Here is a 19928-nt window from a genome sequence, read left to right as displayed (position 1 = left end):
TAAGATGAGGGTGGTTGATAAGAATTTCACAGGCCTCCTTAAATTTATGTTCATGCCATGTTTTGGTGTGATGTAAACAACAGGTGCCTTTACAGTGAATTCTATGCCCCTGAGTATTCAGGGCATGATCATAAAGGCCAGATTTACCATAGTTATTAAATTTAATGTGCTGTTTTTGGATAACAATTGTGCGTCCTGTTTCATAAACATAAACGGCACATTTAATGTGCTGTTTATGTAATCGCTAATGGTTATAATACAAGAATAATCAATAAAGTAATTAATAATAATGGCATTCATTCTAATCTTCCTTGAGAAGTTCCTAGAATTTCAATTTCACATGTTAAAAGACTGTCAAAGAAAATTGCAAGACTACTTTGCCACATTGATCTACAAATTAACTTCTTTCCACTTGTAAAACTAAATTCCTTCCTGGCCTCTTCTGAAAGGCAAATATCCTTCTCTTTCTTATCCTGAAGTTTACAGGATCCTGTGTTCATGTAGCCTTTTTTTATTGTAGGCAGGTGGGGGTCTTTCAGCTCAGATTTGTCTAGAACAGTGATTTTAAACCTTTTCCGTAATACGGCACACCTAGACTAATTATTAAAATTTTGTGGCTCACTAAAAATAAATTCTTTTAATTTTTTTGATGATCTGGCAAAAAATAAGCATAATTTTGATTGATTTACATACACACACAAGAAGAGGAAAGACCAGATACTAATAAATAAATGCGCAAATTACGACATTATTTCTTTCAATTAATTTGTTTTTATAAATCTCGCGGTACACCTGAAGACCTCTCCGGCACACCAATGTGCCACAGCATTTTATTTCAACAGTCTGATATGTCTTTTTTTGCTAGTTACACCACGTCCACTAGACATAGAATGCACTAGAATAAAACTAAAGTCCTACAGAAAAGTTATTTTCTTCTTGAAAGATCGTACATATAAAGAAATTTGTGAAGCCCACATTCACAGAAAGAACCTCAACAAAAACAATTGTCTTACTCTTTACCAATCTTGTGAAGTCATCCTAAGCAACATTCCTTATTCCTATGTTTCATACATTTGTAATTATTAAATTTATTTCTTTGAATTCTAATAGTTGAATTGCATACATTGTCAAGTGCTTGCAATTTAAGTGTTGTTCTAATTGCACTTTATCTCTTTTCAACTATATTGATAATAGCTAGGAACTTAGATGAAAATTCTGAAAATATTAAATAATTTTTCCTGTGTAAATGTCATTCCATTACTTTATAATTTTATCATTAAGAAATACTAATTTGTCTATAATTTGCTGGATCAGTGAACTTCACCATTGAAAAATTGTATTATTACACTCTCCTTCCTCATTAGGAATCTTGCATATGCTGAGACCCCAACTGCCATATCTGAGTTGGGGGGGAGGGTGTTTAAGGGTGGAAGTTGTATAACCAAGAGGAGACTTCCACATAGCCTTTAACCATGCTACCTGCCAAGACGTCTATAGACATCAAGGTTATCATGGATGCAAAGTGCATATTAAAATTGTAATACCATTGATATTACATTGAAATATACGATGGATACGAAGTGTACGAGAATGCGTATTTGATCCATAATGGCTGGTAAGTATTTGGTAGTCTGTCAAAAGCCTTTTCAAAAGTGTTCCTGGTTAAAGGAATGCGGAGAACCGACCAGAGCTTCTGACTTAATGCCCAATCTTCATCTTCTCATATATTATTGTCTGAAATAGTGTGACTTCTGTAATTGATTTTCATGTGTTGTGAGATTAAAAATCTGCATTTTTGGGATAGAAATCCCACTTGTCTGAGGCCTAGATCGGCTAACTTGGTAACCGGTCAAAGAAAGACTTAGAAAAAGATCTTCTAGTTGACTAGAATTGAACTGTCTTTCTTCTGGCAGCTTAGTGCTACAGATACAAATGGCATTTCCACAGATCTACAAGGACTCTTTAGTATTATTGTTATACAGTGCAATAATATGTGTGTGTGTGTGTAAAGCACATCTCACATCGTGAGATGTGCTTTACATTATGGGAAAATGCTAAGAATAGTGATCAGAGCTTTACCCACCTTTACAATGAGTTGTCCTGGTGTTGTACCATCTTTAGACTTGAACTTTGTTTCAGGCGCAAACTTAATTGTTTGCATACTTGGGATTAGGAGTTAAAATAACCAAGTTTATAAAATAACTTGGTTATCCTAATATACAATATCCCCAAGTTAAAAAAAAAATTTATTACACACACACACACACACATATATATATATTTGTATTATTATAAATTATAATATATTAATAAATATATTTATAATAAAATATAAATTATATTATATCGATAACAATATATATGTAATAAAATAAAATTAATATGAAGTATATTAGAGTTTTATTAATTAAAATGCTTATTGTTACATAGTTATTATAACTTACTATATATCTTTATGCCTCTACTTTTGTTTTGGTTTACAAAGTTATTATTTAATTTTAAATAATCCAATGAAGTTCTTAAATTACTTTTTTGTTGACACAACAATAACACAAACAAAACAATCGAATGATGATTTTGATCATCTTTCTTTCTTTCTTTCTTTTTTTTTCCTTGTATGACACATGACAGTGAGTTTTTAATTATGAAGTGTATGTAATAAAATGAGTACTTTTACAACTAGAAAAACAAAAGAATATAACAATAAACAGTTTTTAAAAATAATTAATTAATTAAAGAATACAACCTTCAGTTGTTTGGATGAAATGGCCCTTAGTGTATTTTTTAATGAATTGCTTTCTTTGATTGATGATTTTCTGTTTTTTGATCAATTGTGGATTTTCAGTGAATTGCCTTTTTGATTATTATTGATGACATATCATTCAGTGAATTATCCTTTAGTGACTTATTTTTAATGAATTGCTGGGTACTATTAAGAACAGTAGTTACAACTCTATTGGTATTATCTTTCATTATGATAGGTCATGCAAAGCTGATATGTCTAGGTATTGACCTATCATTATCTCAGGAGTGGAAGATCTTGGAAAAGTTACTAAGATATCATATACAGAAATGGGTTGATAATGAATCTATACTTTACAATGAACATCATGAGTTTACTAAGGGAGGGTCATATTTGAGTAATGCTGACATTTTATAATAAGGCCATGGTTGAGTGAGATGAGGGGAATGATACACCACGATACTTTTGGACTTTGCTGAATCTTTTGATAGGATTATGCATGGAAGGTTTTTGCATAATTTGGAGGATATGAGAATGGATTATAAATGACTAGTTTTGATAAGAGGATGGCTGAGTTACATTTTACAGATATCAAAAAGTGGAATGGCGAGGAATGTGATAGCCAGCTGAGTGGTTAGCGTATATGCTCTCCAGCCAAAAGGCTGCAGGTTCGAATCCCGCCATGGGCATGGATGTTTGTGATTGTCTATGAAAATACTAGTGGTGGTGGTGGGCAGTAGATGGTGCTGGTGTAGGTGATGATGGTGAGTGGTGGAGATGGAGTTTTAAAGTGGGTGCCCTCCCTCGATGAGTCTTGGACTCCCTGTAGGTGTCACGTAATAACAATAATGTGATTCTGCAAGATTTAAAGTGACCAGTGATGTACTACAAGGATTCCTTGGTCCATTGTTATTCAGTCTTTACATTAATAACATTGGTAAGGATTTGACAGGTGACATATAGTTATTTGCTGATGATGCACAGATAGGCTGTGTAATTAGGAATGCAACTGATACAATGCTTGCAGAATGATTGGAATATGCTGGAATTTTGGGCATGTGAAAATGACTCTCAGTTCAGTGTTAGTAAATGTAATGTATTGTGTGATGGGATATCTAGTGTTATAATATATTGGTAGGATTATGCTAGGGAAAACTATCAGGCTAGGAATCTTGGAGTTTTAGTAAACAGAAAGTTGAAATTTAAGGACAATATAGCAATGATTGCAAATAAAACTCAGAAGATAATTGCAAATCTGAAGTGAACCTTGACATGTAAAGATAAGGAAATCATTTTGCCTCTTCACAAGGTCTTGATACCACCTCACTTGGACTATTGTGCACAGGTATGGTCTCTTGGTTTCTGTGGTGATGCTGATGCAGTGGAGAGAGAGAGAGAGAGAGAGAGAGTGAAAAGGAGAGTGTTAAAGATGATAACAGAATTGTGGAATACAGATAATGAAGAAAGATTGTGACTTTGTGGACTACAGACACTAGCAAACAGGAGAAAGAGGGATGATATGATTACGACTTAAAAGCTTTGGAAAGGATCATACAGAATACTAGGGAGATGGAATTTTTCATTTTATGAAAGGTGGAGAAAGGAAAAGAGAAAGAGAGCATCCATTTAACTTGAAAATGAATGCAGTGAAATAAGGGAGATAAAAGCAAAATTTTTATCTCGTAGAGAGGTGCATGATTGGAAGTGATTGCCTTTGGAGGGATTATGAGTGCAGGTAGGGTGAATTATTATTATTATCATCATCAACACCTGACCTCCATGGAGTCAGAGACTCATCGTGGGAGGTACTCACTATTGCATACAATGCTCATCCAACTGCATCTTAAACTGACTCAATGTGTCCACAACACACTCAGGCAATGCATTCCACTCACCAACCACCCTCCATGCAAAGAACCTACTTCTCACTCCTTTGCTCACACCCTCCTTAATACAGTTTCCAGCAGTGGCCTCTTGTTCTACTCCCCCCCTCCAATTCTATGAAAAATCTCTTCCACGTCTACCTGATAACAACCCTAACCAGTTTATATGTCTCAATCATATCCCTCCCTCTTCCTCCTATTCATGAGGCTCTGCAACTTACATTCTCTCAATATGTCCTCGTACTCTACATTCCAAAGACCACTGACTATCTTTGTTAATCTTCTCTGTACCCGTTCCAATATATCCTCGTCACCATGAAAACCTGGCGACCAAATCTGTGCACGATAATCCATATGAGGCCTGATCAAGGCTTTATACAATGGAATCATAACCTCTCTATTTCTACATGTCAGGGTTCTCCGCATTATTGCCATTATTCGATATGATGTCTTCACAACTAGTGCAATGTGGCCCCTGAATTTCAGGTTCTTGTCCACTATCACTCCTAGATCTCTCATCTCCTCTACTTTGTTAAAGTTTCCCCACCAAGTGTATACTTTGCATCCCATCGTTGCTTACCAAATCTCAAACCTTACACTTGGCAACATTGAACTGACAGTTCCATTCTATTCAAGTCCTCTTGTAAGGCATTAACATCAGCCTGACTGTGCATTGCTCTCCCCAGTTTTGCATCATCTGCAAACAGCTGGATATCACTAGTTAAACCCAACCCAATATCATTAACATACAAATTGAACAACAATGGCCCCAAAACACAACATGGCACACACTGGCGACCTTTCTCTTTCAAGATACTGCACCCCCATTTACAACTTTCTAATACCTATCTGACAGCCAGTCACTGATCCAACACAGCAATCTGTTATCCAATCCCATCTGTTTCAATTTATTTAAGAGCTTGTCATGTGGTAGTCTATCAAAAGCCTTTTCAAAAGTGTTCCTGGTAAGATATATGCAAATATACTTGAGAAACGGTTGAGAAGAATTGTAGAAGAAAAGCTTGGTGAAAAACAACTCATGGGAATATAACAAATTCTCTATTTGAATTTTGTAGATGTGGAAAAGGCATATGATAAGGCGCCAAGAGAGAAGCTATTCAATACGCTACGGTTATATGGTGTCAATGGGGCATTATATCAAGCAATACTTAGTCTTTATTTGAGTTGTAAGTCAGCAGTTAGAATTGATGGAAGTACAGGAGGATGGTTTAATGTTAAATCTGGTGTGAGACAAGGATGTACATTATCCCCTCTATTATTCATTATCTATATGGATCATATTATGAAGGGGGGGAAGGCAAAGGAACTGGGAGATGGATATAAATTGTTCTACTCTGGAGCGAATAACAAGGGAAGAAATGGTATAGGAATTGTGGTGTGTGGCAGAATGAAGGGTGAAGTACTGGATGTGGGTAGAAGGAACGACAGGATCATGCGAATGAAATTGGGTCTTGGAGAAGAGTGGGTGGTCGTATTATATGTATATGCCCTGCAAGTTGGTTGTACAGCAGAGGAAAAAGATGAGTTTTGGAACGTGTTAGATGAAGAAATGAGGGAATTGGAAGAAAATGAGATGGTGATTGTTGGAGGAGACTTGAACGGGCACATAGGAAGACAGAATAGAGACTGTGAAAGGGTGCATGGTGGCCACGGAGTGGGAATGATGAACCAGGAAGGAGAGAGGGTTGTGGACTTTGCAGTAGCGTTTGATCTGGCAATTGTGAACTCGTTTTTCTACAAGAGGGAAGAACATTTGATAACATTTAGGAGTGGTAACAACAGCTCACAAATTGACTACATTTTGACTAAAAGAAAACATCTTAAGGTTGTGACAAATTGTAAAGTAATTCCAACAGATCAAGTAGCACAACAACACCGACTGCTGTGCGCAGACTTTAAAATAAGATCGAAGATAAGAACTTCTGGATGCCATGGGATGAAGACAATTAAGTGGTTTCGCTGAAAAGAGGAGAGTGTGAGGAATCATTTTAGGGAGAGGGTGTTAGAGAGGATTTTGGATGGACTGGAAAGTGTACAGGATTGGTGGAAACATAATTCAAAAGTAATCCTGAGCTGTGCAATTGAGGTGCTTGGTGAAACATCTGGAAAGATTAGAGAGCAGAAGGAGGGTTGGTGGTGGAATAATGATGTACAAGTGACAGTGACAGCTAAGAAGAAGGCAAAGCAGAAGTGGGATGAGTCAAGAGTGGAAGAGGATAGAGAGGTGTACAAAGAGAGAAAGCAAGAAGCCAAGAGAGTTGTAGCACAGGCGAAGGCCATGGCATATCAAGATCTGTATGATCAATTAGAAACAAAGGAAGGAAAGAGAAAAATTTACCAACTAGCGAAATGTAGAAATAAAGCAGCAAAGGACATCTTACATGTGAGGCAGATCAAAGATGCTGAAGGAAGAGTATTATGGAGGGATGTGGACATAAGAAACAGATGGAAAATATACTTTGAGGAACTTTTGAATGAGGAAAATGCAAGGACTCACAGAGGAGATGGGCAGCCTTCTGAGGGGATGGTGCAGAACATCAGTAGAATGGAAGTGACGGAGGCCATGAAGAGGATGAGGAATGGAAAATCGGTGGGCCCCGACAGAATTCCAGTGGAGGCATGGAAGGCACTGGGGGAAGAGGGAATTGACCTGCTGTGGGATCTGTTCATGAAAGTTTGCCAACAGGAAAATATACCCGAGGAATGGAGGGCGAGTACTCTTGTTCCCATCTACAAGGGTAAAGGGGATGCACAAGACTGTAAAAATTACAGAGGAATAAAGTTGATGTCCCACACAATGAAGATCCTAGAAAGGGTTCTTGATGGTAGATTGAGGAAGGAGGTGGAGATTGCAAAGGAACAATTTGGCTTCATGCGTGGTAGATCAACAACAGATGCTATCTTTGGGTTACGACAGATGATGGAAAAATATCAAGAGAAACAAAGGGAGCTATATCTGGTATGTGATGAAGAGGGAGGACGAATATGTGGGAAGAAGAGTCATACAGATGGATGTGCAAGGAAGGCGGAAGCGTGGGCGGCCAAAGAAGAGATGGAGAGAGATGGTAGAAGAGGACTTGAAGATGAAGAACTTGGATGTGGTGACAGTCCAAGACAGGAAGGTGTGGAGGAGACTCATTACAAACAGTGACCCCACTTAAGTGGGAGAAGCTGCAGAAGAAGAAGAATCATATTATGAAGGAAAGTGGTATTAAACATGATATCAAAATTGGAGATGTTAATGTCAGCTCTTTGCTTTATGAGGACGATGTTATACTTATCAATAAATCTGCTACGAGTCTGCAAGATTCCTTTACTAAATTGAATAACTTTTGTAATAGATATGGTATGAAGATCAGCAATAAAAAAAAGACAAAGACAATGAAAATAGGCAGAATCGTTGAAAATGTCAACTGCATTGTGAACGGAGAACCTGTGGAACAAATAAAACATTTCAGCTACTTAGGCACGATTTTTAGTGAAGATGGTAAATTAAATATGGAAATAGACAACAGAATCAATAAAGCTGGAAGTCAATAAAAGTAGGAAGTCAATTGAACAAATTCATATGGAATGAGAGAGAAATTAGTCGGAACACTAAATTAGCTGTATACAAGACAGTGTTCAAACCGGTTTTAACTTATGGATCTGAGAGCTGGGTCTAAAGTAAAACACTTGACCAAAGACTAGAGATCACAGATATGAGAATCCTGATAAAGATTAGAGGCGTGAAAAGATGGCATCAATGGCAATATCATATTAAAAACGAGGATATTAGGAAAGAACTCGACATTGTCAGCATCCAGGAATGCGTTAGCAGAGCTAATCTCAGGTGGTATGGTGACTTGAACAGAATGGGCAAGGAAAGATTAGCAAAACAAGTGTTCTCTGCTAAGCCAGGTTGTCAGGAAAACGACCCAGAGGACAACCAAGATATAAGTGATTTGATACGGTACAAAGTGCCTTCGACGACAGAAATATAAAATCTGATAATATTGGAATCTTGACAAGTAACAGACTGATCTGGAGGAAAATTGTAGATAGGAAGTTAGTAATGATGTATATTTTTCATGTAGTACTATCATATCCTGTACACCCCTTGAGGGTACATGTCAGGAATTTGATGATGATGATGTACTCCACTGTATCTCTTCTGTCCAAGGTATTTGTCACCTTGTTATAGTACATAAGTAAGTTAGTGAAACATGATATCCCCTAAACAAACTCATGCTGATAATCACAGAGAATACTGCTGTTATCAACCCATTTCTGTATCCTACTTCTCACCAATCTCTCCAGGACCTTCACCACAACTCCAGATATACAGACCGGTCTATAATTTGAAGCTACAGCCTTATCACCACCTTTATACGGTGGAACAATTTTACCCTCCTTCCACTCCCTTGGAACCTGTGCTGTTGCAAAACTCTTGTTAAACAGGCATGCCAATGCTACTGCCAGTTCCCTGGAACATTCTCTTAAGATGCGTGGTGATATTTCATCAAATCCTATTGCCTTATTAACATCAAGGTTATTTATTTCCTCAAATACCTCCTGCTCACTCACAATTAAGCTATCCTCTCCTATGTCCTCTTCACTTACGTTCCTTGATTCTACCCTGATCAGGATGAAACACACTATAAATTGATCACTGAATACCTCAACAATGTCTTCTGCAGCAGTTACCATTCTACCACTTGAATGAAATCAAGAAAAGTTACGATAACTCATGTAGGTGATATTTGGCTTCCCTTGATGAGTTCCTGAATCCTTAGAGGTTTCTCTTAATAATAATGATCTGTATCTTTGATTTTGTTGATTTTATTGATGTATGTAGCTGATCTCCGAGCTTACATCACTCACCACTGGACACATGCTATGGAAAGGTTTAGAGAAACTTGAGCTGTCACTCTTAACATTTCCAGAGCTGTTGACTTTGTCTAGCATCAAGGCCTGATAAATAAATTGCCATCATCTGGCCCCATCATCCTTTGTAATCGGGTTGCCGGCATCTTCTATGGTCATTCACTACTTTGCATGGTGAATGGCACTTGCTCTCTGTACTTCACTAGTGGTATCTCAGAGCTCTGTCCTATTGCCTTCTCTCTTTCTCCTGTACATAAACGACCTACTTGCTATCAGCACTAATCCTATTTATAGTTTGTAGACAGTGGTACTCTCCATTCATCTGACTCATTTGACAAACCATGCAGTGCACAGACATCCTAGGATTCATGTTAATCTACAACCGGTGCCTTAAACATTGATCTATTTTACTTACTTACTTAATCCTCTTCGCTCCACCTGGGAGCATAGGTCTTCCGCCACCATTTTCCACCAGACTCTGTTTTTTTGCTTCTGCTTTTATTTGGTTCCAGTTTTTATTAATATTTGTTATTTCTTTTGGTATTGTTCTTTTTTATGTTTCTCTTGACCTTCCTCGTCTTCTTTTACCCTGTGGGTTCTAATCTAGAGCCTGTTTTACTATTATTTTATCTTCTTTCCACAACACATGCCCTAACCATCTCCATTTTCTTTCACGTATCTGTTGCAACATGGGTTTCTGGTTTGTTCTCTGCCATAGTTCTTCGTTTGATTGATCTATTTTACTATCCTTCAATGGACAGGACAGTCTGATCAATTTTTTTTTTTTTTTTTGGCTTCAGTGCCACCAAAAAAAATAAATGAATAAATAAATAACCAACAAATTTGTCTCTTCTCTCATATTTCTCTGCTTGGATTTGCACTTGCCCCTAGTATCTCCTGGCATAAGCACATCTCATCAGTAGTTTCTTCAGCATCCAAAAAACTAGGCATCCTCTTTCATTTGCAATGCTGTTTTACATTCCAATTAGCTCTGAACTTTATGCAAATCCCAAATCCACCCATGCTTAGAATGCTGCTCACATATTTGTGATGGTGCACCTAAAACTTTCCAAAAAATTCTTGATTTTGTCCAGGGGAGAGCATTTCAGCTCATAGATGATCTCTCTCTTTCTCTCAGATTCACTTGAACCTGTCTCACAGACACAGTATACCTGTAGAATAGGCTGTGTCTATTCTATAGATACTTCAATGGTCATTGCTGCACTGAACTGACAACCCTCAATTCTCCACTTTCTGTTTCACTTGTTAATACAAGAGCCTTAGTTTCCCCACATCCCTCACCATGGAAGTGCAAACATGCTGAATCTCCTCTTTCTCTTTTATTCCATCTGCCTCTGTCCTCTGGAACAGTGTTCTTCAAGAAGCATTCCAAACAACTGCAACTGCATCTTTTCAAAATAAGATCTCAATAATCTTCTATTTCAGTTCTCAACTGTATCTCACACATGACACCGATCTGCTTATAGGCCCTTTGATCTTTTGTATATAGAATCAACATTAAAGATTTAAAAAAAAAATTCTTTGCAATAGGTACTCCATCTTACCATTATGACATCCAGTAACCATCACAAATCAGAGGTGAAAAGCAAAAAAGAATTTTGTGATGTTCGTGCACTGTTTGGTTAATGTTTCACTGTTCATCATCTCTGATACTGGCAAATTATTAGATTATAGTGTATTATACTGATTCATACTTAATCCTTTGAAGGTTCTTTTTAAAGACTAGAGTGCTCTATCCCCTGCTGCCCTTTTCTCTGCAACTCTCTCACTTTTTTTTTTTCTTTTAGTCATCATTTATTATATTTTCACATTGATTTTCATGAAAAATGAACATCATGATTTTCATTTCATATTATTAATGATTCAACAACCACTTGCTGATATTGCATCATTATTTGTATCACCATATAGAAGTGGTGATAATATTGGCTTCACATATTATCCTCCTCTTTTTCTTGATAAGAGTTATTAAACCATTGTAATTCTCAATGGCTTAATAACTTATTGTCAACATTATTGTCATTAGTAACCATTGATTAATTCTTGACTAAACAACTTCTGATTACTGTTACTGGACAAGAGACACTTCTGACCATCCCATGAGCACAACCAAGACATTATAAAGAGTAGTGCCTCAGGGCCAAAAGCATTAGTCTTTTAATTTAGAAGAACAAAAATTTTAATTAAAGATCATTTTATTTTAGATTAAATAATTAAAGTTATATTTTTGTTTATAACTAATATTTATAAGATTATTTTTGATTAAAACAGTATTGTTGAAGATTGAATTTACACAAAGCAGAATGTTGCAGTTATTTAAAATATGAAAGGTAGGGGTGAAAGAGAGATTGTTAAATGATGCAGTTTCTTTTAGTTTTGTTTCATTATCAGTTTATTAAAAACTGTTTAAACAATTATTTTTATATATGCTAAATTGGTGAATAAGATTTCTGAAATATGTTAATATGATGCAATTAATGATTAAAATTGCATCATATTAATATATTTGAAATTCATTTTTAATATTTTATAATTATTAAAAATCACACCTAATTAAACAATTATATAATTAGTTTTAGATATGCTAAATTGGTGAATAAGATTACTGAAATATCTTCATATGATCCAAATTTTATAAAATATTAGGCTTTAGGAGCAAGGATACCAAAAGGTGTACTATTACTTGGACCACCAGGATGCGGGAAAACTATGCTTGCAAAAGCTGTTGCTACTGAGTCTAATGTTCCTTTTCTAGCAATGGCTGGATCGGAATTCATCGAAATGATTGGTGGTTAGTATTAGTGGCCTGCCTGTGTATGTCATATATCATTTTTGTTATAGCATAATATGATTGTCAAGTTACATTTTAAAGTTGATAAGACAGAATCCCTAATTCTCAGTGAAGCACATGCAGTATAACTGACAAAGATTAACCATATAACTGACATAGATAATTAAATAAGTGTACTAAATAATTTTTAGTACACTTATTAATGAGTTATTTTAAATTAATATGTCCAAATCTCTTCCTCTGTGGTATTTTGATTACAAAAAATTTACCTTTGATACAGTTTAGTATGTTTGTTTCACAGTTCAGTCTCAGACTGTGTGATTCTTTATGTTAATCTATACATCGAAATGATTAGCACAGATTCTCAAAAAATTCAGTTTGTGTCCATCTTTCTTCTTGGTTAGAAAATTCATTGTATTTTACCCTTAAAAGTCAGTTATCTATGCCCACTTTCAGGCAATCCTGAACTTCCCTATCCATCCAGCCTTAGTTACTTTGGACAGAATGATAGATCAATATGAATTAGAAGAAGAAAGAACTATATCAGATTTCTCCTTGCAAATAAGTCTAGTCATGCTGACTATGCTTTTCTTGTTAGTCAAAATAAAGTGGACCTATGTGAAATTGCTCTGCCTAAGCCATTTTTTGAACACCTCTTCAAAGTATCTTGTGAATCCTTATTTCCAGTTAACTTAAAAAATAAAAACAACTGTGTAGGTATTTCCTGGAAGTGAAAAGTTATTGTGAATGAGAACGTTTAAAGATTTTTTTCTGAAGCTAATTTATTATATTCTTGCCATGCTTTTCTGTTTCATTCCATCCTCTAATATTGCACACAGTTCTAGATGTGACAATTACATTGTGCATTTTGTGCATTATGTTCAGTTATGTTTTCGACTTACTGCACATTTACTTATTTTTAACTATAATGATATTGACTGATAGAGGCAGTGAAACATTAGACTTATTTCATAAACTAATATATTAATTCCATTTATTACTTTTATTATTATTATGCAAGCATTGCCATTGAGTTTGAAAATTCATCATGACAGGTGCACTCTAACCATTATTCACCCAATTCCTATTGTATCTCTCATTAAAATCATTCTGACAGCACTCATGACTGCATCTGGAACCTCATTCCACTCAACCACCTTCTCCAAACAAAAAATCTAGTCCTTATAACCTTGCTAACTCTTGTGTACAACTTCCCTTTGTTCTTTCCTGTCCAGTCATATATTGAAAGATTTCTTCTGCATCTATCCTTTAGAAACCACTTTCAATATTTCAATATATGTTTCTATCATATCAACTTTTTTCTTCTAATGAGCCAAATTTCATAACCCATGAACCTTCATTCTGTCCTCACAAGTAACATTCAACAAACCAGTGACCATCTCAGTCACTTGCCTTTGGATTAATGACGATTCCATTGAGATTTGAGATCCAATACAGCAATCTTTGATCTTTCCCTTTCTCATACTCATTTCATACTTTCTCATCACTTGCCTCAAGTATGTGTATATACTTATACTACTACATCTCCCCAGATAGCCTTAATTTCTTGGATTTTGCACTTTCTCCAAACACCCAACTCCAGATCCATTCATAAGTCACTTTTCATCTCTTATATTCACTCCATATCTACAACTATTCATAGTTTCTCTTGTACAACCTGTGTTGTGCCTTATTTTTTGCTGCTACAAATAACTCTTTCATATTGTCCATCATACCTTTCAGATTTTTTTTTATATAATGAAACCTGTGGTGAATTCATCACTATAAACACACGTACTAACCACAGTGATAACTTTTAATACGTAGATATTTCATCCCAAGTATCTTGGGGCATCATCAGTACAGTAATTCAAACAATACTAGAAATAACATACAGTGCATGATTACAATGGAATCTCAATATGCATGCAGTAACGTGTTATAGAAGTAAATTAAAATATAACTGAACAAAAAAAATAAAAAAGAAATATTAAAAAAAGAAATAAATAAATAAAAAAAAAGAAAGAAAGAAAAAAAAAAAACATACATAAAGATTATTTTACACAATTTTGTATGACAAGTTCCCATACTTTAGGAATAGTAAGAATGTTGTTGCGGTTTAAATTTGGTATGTGTAGTAGGGCTTCAGCACTTTCTTTATATAAACGTTCATGTTTATATAAAGATCTATGTAAAAGTTTCGACTTTTCCTAGTGGGTCCTATGGTTTGGATTTTCAACTCTGTGTTGAGAGAGACCAGATTTCTGCGGTTTGAAAAGACGAATGTGCTCTTGATGTTCCGAGATCTGTTTATGAACAGATCTACCTGTGTCCAAAGTAAGACAATTTGCAGGAGCATTGGATCTCATAAACGCCAGGTAACATCAGAGGTGAGAGTTTGTCTTTAGGAGAAAAAACCCATCAACCAAATCTATAACAAGTTATAGATTTGGTTGATGGGTTTGTAAGTAGTGGCAAAATTGTATTTCTTCATAATTTTTGAAAGACGTTCAGAGATGCCTTTGACGTAAGGTATGGGAATCCTATGGACTTCTTGTCTGGGTTGATGTGTGGGGAAGTGACTGACGATTTTTTGAGTTGTTTTAAGATTATATCCATTTAGTATGGCTGTATTTTTGATTATTTCTAGTTCTTGGTTTAGAGATTCTTCAGAGGAGCAGAATTTGTGTGCTCTGGAAACTAGTGATTTAATGATGCTAAATTTCTGAGATGGATGATGAGCGGAAGAATTGTGAATGCAGCGACCTGAAAATGTAGGCTTGCGATAGACAGATGTGGCGATGGAACTGTCTTCTTTTCTTTGAATGTTTAAATCCAGAAAGGAGATACCCTGTGGAGATTCTTTTTCTAACATAAAGTTGATGCAAGGGTTTATTTTAATTAGAAACAGTTGTAATTCCTGTTCAGGATAATCCCAGACTGCAAAGGCATTGTCGAATTGGGAACTGGAAGAAAACACGATGGCGATTGTCCGAGGAGACTTAAATGGACACATAGGGAGACAGAATAGGGACTGTGAAAGGGTGCATGGTGGCCATGGAGTGGGAATGATGAACCAAGCAGGAGAGAGGATTTTGGACTTCGCGGTAGCGTTTCATCTGGCAATTGTGAACTCCTTTTTCTGTAAGAGGGAAGAGCATTTCATAACATTTAGAAGTAGCAACAACAGTTCACAGATTGACTTCATTTTGATTAGAACAAAACATCTTAAGGCAGTAACAAATTATAAGGTAATCCCAACAGCTTAAGTGGTGCAGCAACACTGGCTGCTGCGTGCAGACTTTAAAATAAGGTTAAAGATAAGAACTTTGGAAGTCATGGGAGGAAGACAATTAAGTGGTTTCGCTTAAAAGAAGAGAGAGTGAGGAACCGTTTTAGGGAAAGGGCATTAGAGAGAATTTCAAATGGACTAGAAAGTGTACAAGATTGGTGGAGACACAATTCAAAAGCAATTCTAAGCTGTGCAATTGAGGTGTTTGGTGAACCATCCGGAAATATTAGAGAGCAGAAGGAGAGTTGATGGTGGAATAATAATGTACAAGAAGCAGTAATGGCTAAGAGCAAGGCAAAGCGAAAGTGGGATGAGTCAAGAATGGAAGTGGACAGAGAGGAGTACAGAGAGAAAAAGCGAGACGCCAAGAGAGTTGTTGTGCAGGCTAAGGCCATGGCATATCAAGATCTTTATGATCAATTAGAAACAAAGGAAGGACAGAGAAAGATTTATTGATTGGCAAAATGTAGAAATAAGGCATCAAAGGATATGCTACATGTGAGGCAGATCAAAGACTCTGGAGGAAGGATATTAAGGAGGGATGTGGATATAAGAAACAGATGAAGAATATACTTTGAAGGGCTTTTGAATGAAGAAAATGCAAGGACTCACAGAGAAGATGGGGAGCCTTATGAGGGAATGGTGCAGAACATTAGTACAGTGGAAGTGAAGGAGGCCATAAAAAGAATGAAGAATGGAAAATTGGTAGGCTCTGACAGGATCCCACTGGAGGCATGGAAGTCACTGGGGGTAAGAGGAAATTTTCCTGCTGTGGGAACCTGTTAATAAAAGTTTGTCAACAGGAAAATATACCTGAGGAATGGAGGAAAAGTACTCTTGTCCCCATCTACAAGGGTAAAGGGGATGCACAAGACTGTAAAAATTACAGAGGAATAAAGTTGATGTCCCACACAATGAAAATCCTAGAAAGGGTACTTGACGATAGACTGAGGAAGGAAGTGGAGATTTCAAAGGAGCAATTTGGCTTCATGCCTCGTTGATCGACGACAGATGATGTCTTTGGGCTACGGCAGATGATAGAAAAGTTTCGAGAAAAGCAACAGGAGCTACATCTGGTAATTATTGATCTGGAGAAGGCGTATGATAGAGTACCAAGGCAAGAAGTCTGGAGTTGTCTGTGGGAGAAGAAATACTGGCGAAATATGTCAGGTTGGTGCAGGAGATGTACAGAAATGTGAAGACAAGAGTTTGGACCTGTCTGGGAGAGACAGAAAGTTTTCAAGTGACAGTTGGCTTGCACCAAAGGTCAGCATTACGTCTGTTCCTGTTTAATATTGTGATGGAGGAGGTGAGAGAAGACGTGCCTTGGACTATGTTGTATGCAAATGACGTCATGCTGTGTGCAGAATCAAGAGAAGAAGTGGCAGCTAAACTGGAAAGTACTGGAAGAGTGAGGTATGAGACTGAGCAGAAGTAAGACAAAGTGGATGGCAGCTAGGACACAGATCTGGAGCTGGAAGGAAATGTCATCAGGAAGGTCAGTGACTTTAGATACTTAGGTTCAACAGTGAAAGAGGATGGAGAAGCTGAGAAGGAAGTGGGATGCAGGATACAAGCAGGATGGAGGAACTGGAGAGAGATTGCTGGAGTGCTATGTGATAAGAGGGTACCGATCAATCTAAAAGGCAAAATCTACAAGACAGTAGTGAGACCAGCTATGACGTATGCTATGGAAACTGTGGCCCTGAGGAGAAATAACATTAGCAGGATGGAGGTAGTGCGGATGAGAATGCTTAGATGGATGTGCGGGGTGACCAGAAAGGATCGTCTGAAAAATTACTATGTAAGGGGAACGGTGAAAGTTACGAACTTAGGAGCAAAGATACAGGAGGCAAGAGGTTGAGATAGTGTAGTCATGTGATGAGGAGGGAGGATGAGTATGTGGGAAGAAAGGTCATGCAGTTGGATGTGCAGGGGAGGAAGAAGTGTAGGCTGCCAAAGAAGAGATGGTGGAGGTGGACTTGAGGATGAAGAACTTGGATGTGGTTACAGTCCAAGACAGGAGGATGTGGAGGAGACTCGTTACAAACAGTGACTCTACTTAAGTGGGACAAGCTGCAGAAGAAGAAGAAAATAACATCATCCGCATGAAGTAAAGAGCTGAGATTGACATCTCCAATTTTGATATCAGGTTTAATACCACTTTCCTTCATAATGTGATCCATATAGATGATGAATAACAGTGGACATAATGTGCACCCTTGTCACGCACCTAAAACCATTTTCCTGTACTTCCTTCTATTCTAACTGCTGATTTATAACTCACATAGAGATTAGATATTGCTTGATGTAACGTCCCATTTACACCTTTTCTAGGTTTACAAAACTTAAATATAGATCCTTGCTATATTCTCATGATTTCTCAACTATTTGTCTTAAAGTGAAAATCTAATCCTGACAACCTCTGTTTGGCCTGAACCCCGCTTGATCTTCTCCAAGCTTCTCCTCCACAATTCCTCTGTAATCGTCACATTCAGCTTTATTCCCTTTTTTATAGATGGGTACTATGATCACCATACACCGATCACCTGGAATTCGACCCTCTGACCAGGCCTTCTGAATTATGTAGTGTAGCCACTGTAAAACTTTTATACTTTAGCATTTCTGGTCTATACAGAAATGCCAGGAGCATTAGAAACAAAGGGGTTTTAGTTCATTGCTTTACTGAATATGATGTGGCCTAAGATTGTTGGCATTAGTGAAACCTGGCTATCAGAATCAGATATGGTAAGTGGGATCGAGTGTAATGGGTTACTATTTTTAGGAATGACAGATGAGATAGAAGAAGAGGAGGAGTACTACTAATGATGTCAGATGACTTAAGTCCAGTTAGAGTAGAAACACAAGAAAACAATGATGGTAACAATATCCTAAGTAGCGGTAAGTTTGAGTCTATCTGGTGTGAAGTGGAGGTTAACAGAATAAAATATATGGTGGGGTGTTGCTACAGGCCTGGCTGCTCAATTTCAGGGGATTAAGAAATGCATTGCCAATTTAGCCTTATGGGTACTAAATGAATGATCATTATGGGTGACTTTAATTTTCCAAACATTGATTGAGTAGAAGAGAAATCTCATGATAAGAAAGGAGGAGGATTTATTGAATTGTTGCGAGACAACTTTCTCCAGTGGCAATGTGATAGAAGGAACTCGAGGTCAATGAGTATCGGATTTGCTCAAAGCATCAGAACGGGTCTCTGTTAAGAATTGGTGACAGTAATCATGCTGAACACTCTTGGGAAGTATCTAATTGGATTGATGCTGCAATTAAAACAGGTTACATGCTGAACCTACAAAGCTTGAAATTATGATCAACTTAGGAGAATACTATCTTTGGTCCAATGGTATCAGTTACCGAATGGAAAAAATGTCAGCAATGCATGGGAATCTTTGAAAAACTGCTTAAATGAGGTGGCATCTGAATGTATCCCTAGTGTTTGAAGAATAAGTAGAAGATGATGTGGAAAGAATATCATGAGAATTAGAGTGAGAGGAGTTATGAAATGTATAAAGCTCTGACCAGAAAAGTAACGAGTATTGTGCGGAAAGTTAAATCAAGCACTTGGCCATGCAAGCTAAAGGTAATCTAAAAGAATTTTATCTTTATGTCCAATCAAAAGAAAGAATGAATGTGAAAGAATAACTTTATTGAATGCAGATGGCTCTAGTGTCGGAAGCTAATGAAATTGTTCAATTAATGAGTGCTCACTTTGCTAAGATATATCAACCAGGTGTATGGAACATGTGCACAGTGCTACTGCTACATTGGATAAAGAGTTAGAAAATCATGAAAATGAGGTTGAAGAACTGTTGCATAACCTGGATAAGAATTTGTCAATAGGGACAGATGGAATATCAACCTGTTTGCTAAAGGAATGTTCAGCTGAATTGGTTAGGCCTTTCACATGTTTATATAACATGAATCTTTTCAGTTCAGGAATGATACCACAGGAATGGAAGAAATGTATGATAGGTCCGTTGTACAAGGGTGGTGCAACTGACAATTCAAAAGAAATTCAAGTTATGTGTAGTAGAGCATATATAAAGTAGTGTAGTAGAGCATATATAAAGTTGATAATATATATAAAGCATATATAAAGGATAGAAATTAAGCATTAAGATATGTTTTTTAAGGACCTTTGAAATTGTACCAAACAAATTAATCCGAACAAGCCAAATTTTCTTCATGTTTTTGATTTTGGTTGAGTGCTTCATGTTTTAACTTCCTCTACAATGTTTATCAATAGTCTTGTGCATTTTTAATAGTATAAACAAGTTGACATTCGCAGTG

At 36.6% G+C, this 19928-nt stretch overlaps 1 protein-coding gene across 1 annotated transcript in view; it reads left to right on the top strand.

Annotated features, from left to right (window-relative positions):
- Spg7 (SPG7 matrix AAA peptidase subunit, paraplegin) overlaps positions 1-19928 on the top strand; it is a 299389-nt gene that overhangs the window by 125626 nt on the left and 153835 nt on the right. The window contains exon 9 of the mRNA XM_090397373.1: positions 12181-12325. Within this exon, the coding sequence (XP_090253499.1) occupies positions 12181-12325 (145 nt within the window). The remainder of the gene's footprint in view (positions 1-12180; positions 12326-19928) is intronic.

This window comes from Typopeltis vanoorti, chromosome 9, assembly GCF_054136105.1.
Source record: "Typopeltis vanoorti isolate ZY-2024b chromosome 9, IOZ_Tvanoo_1.0, whole genome shotgun sequence".
Taxonomy (NCBI): domain Eukaryota; kingdom Metazoa; phylum Arthropoda; class Arachnida; order Uropygi; family Thelyphonidae; genus Typopeltis; species Typopeltis vanoorti.
The sequence above is the reverse complement of the archived record's forward strand: the minus strand, read 5'-3'. Positions and strand labels throughout refer to the sequence as shown.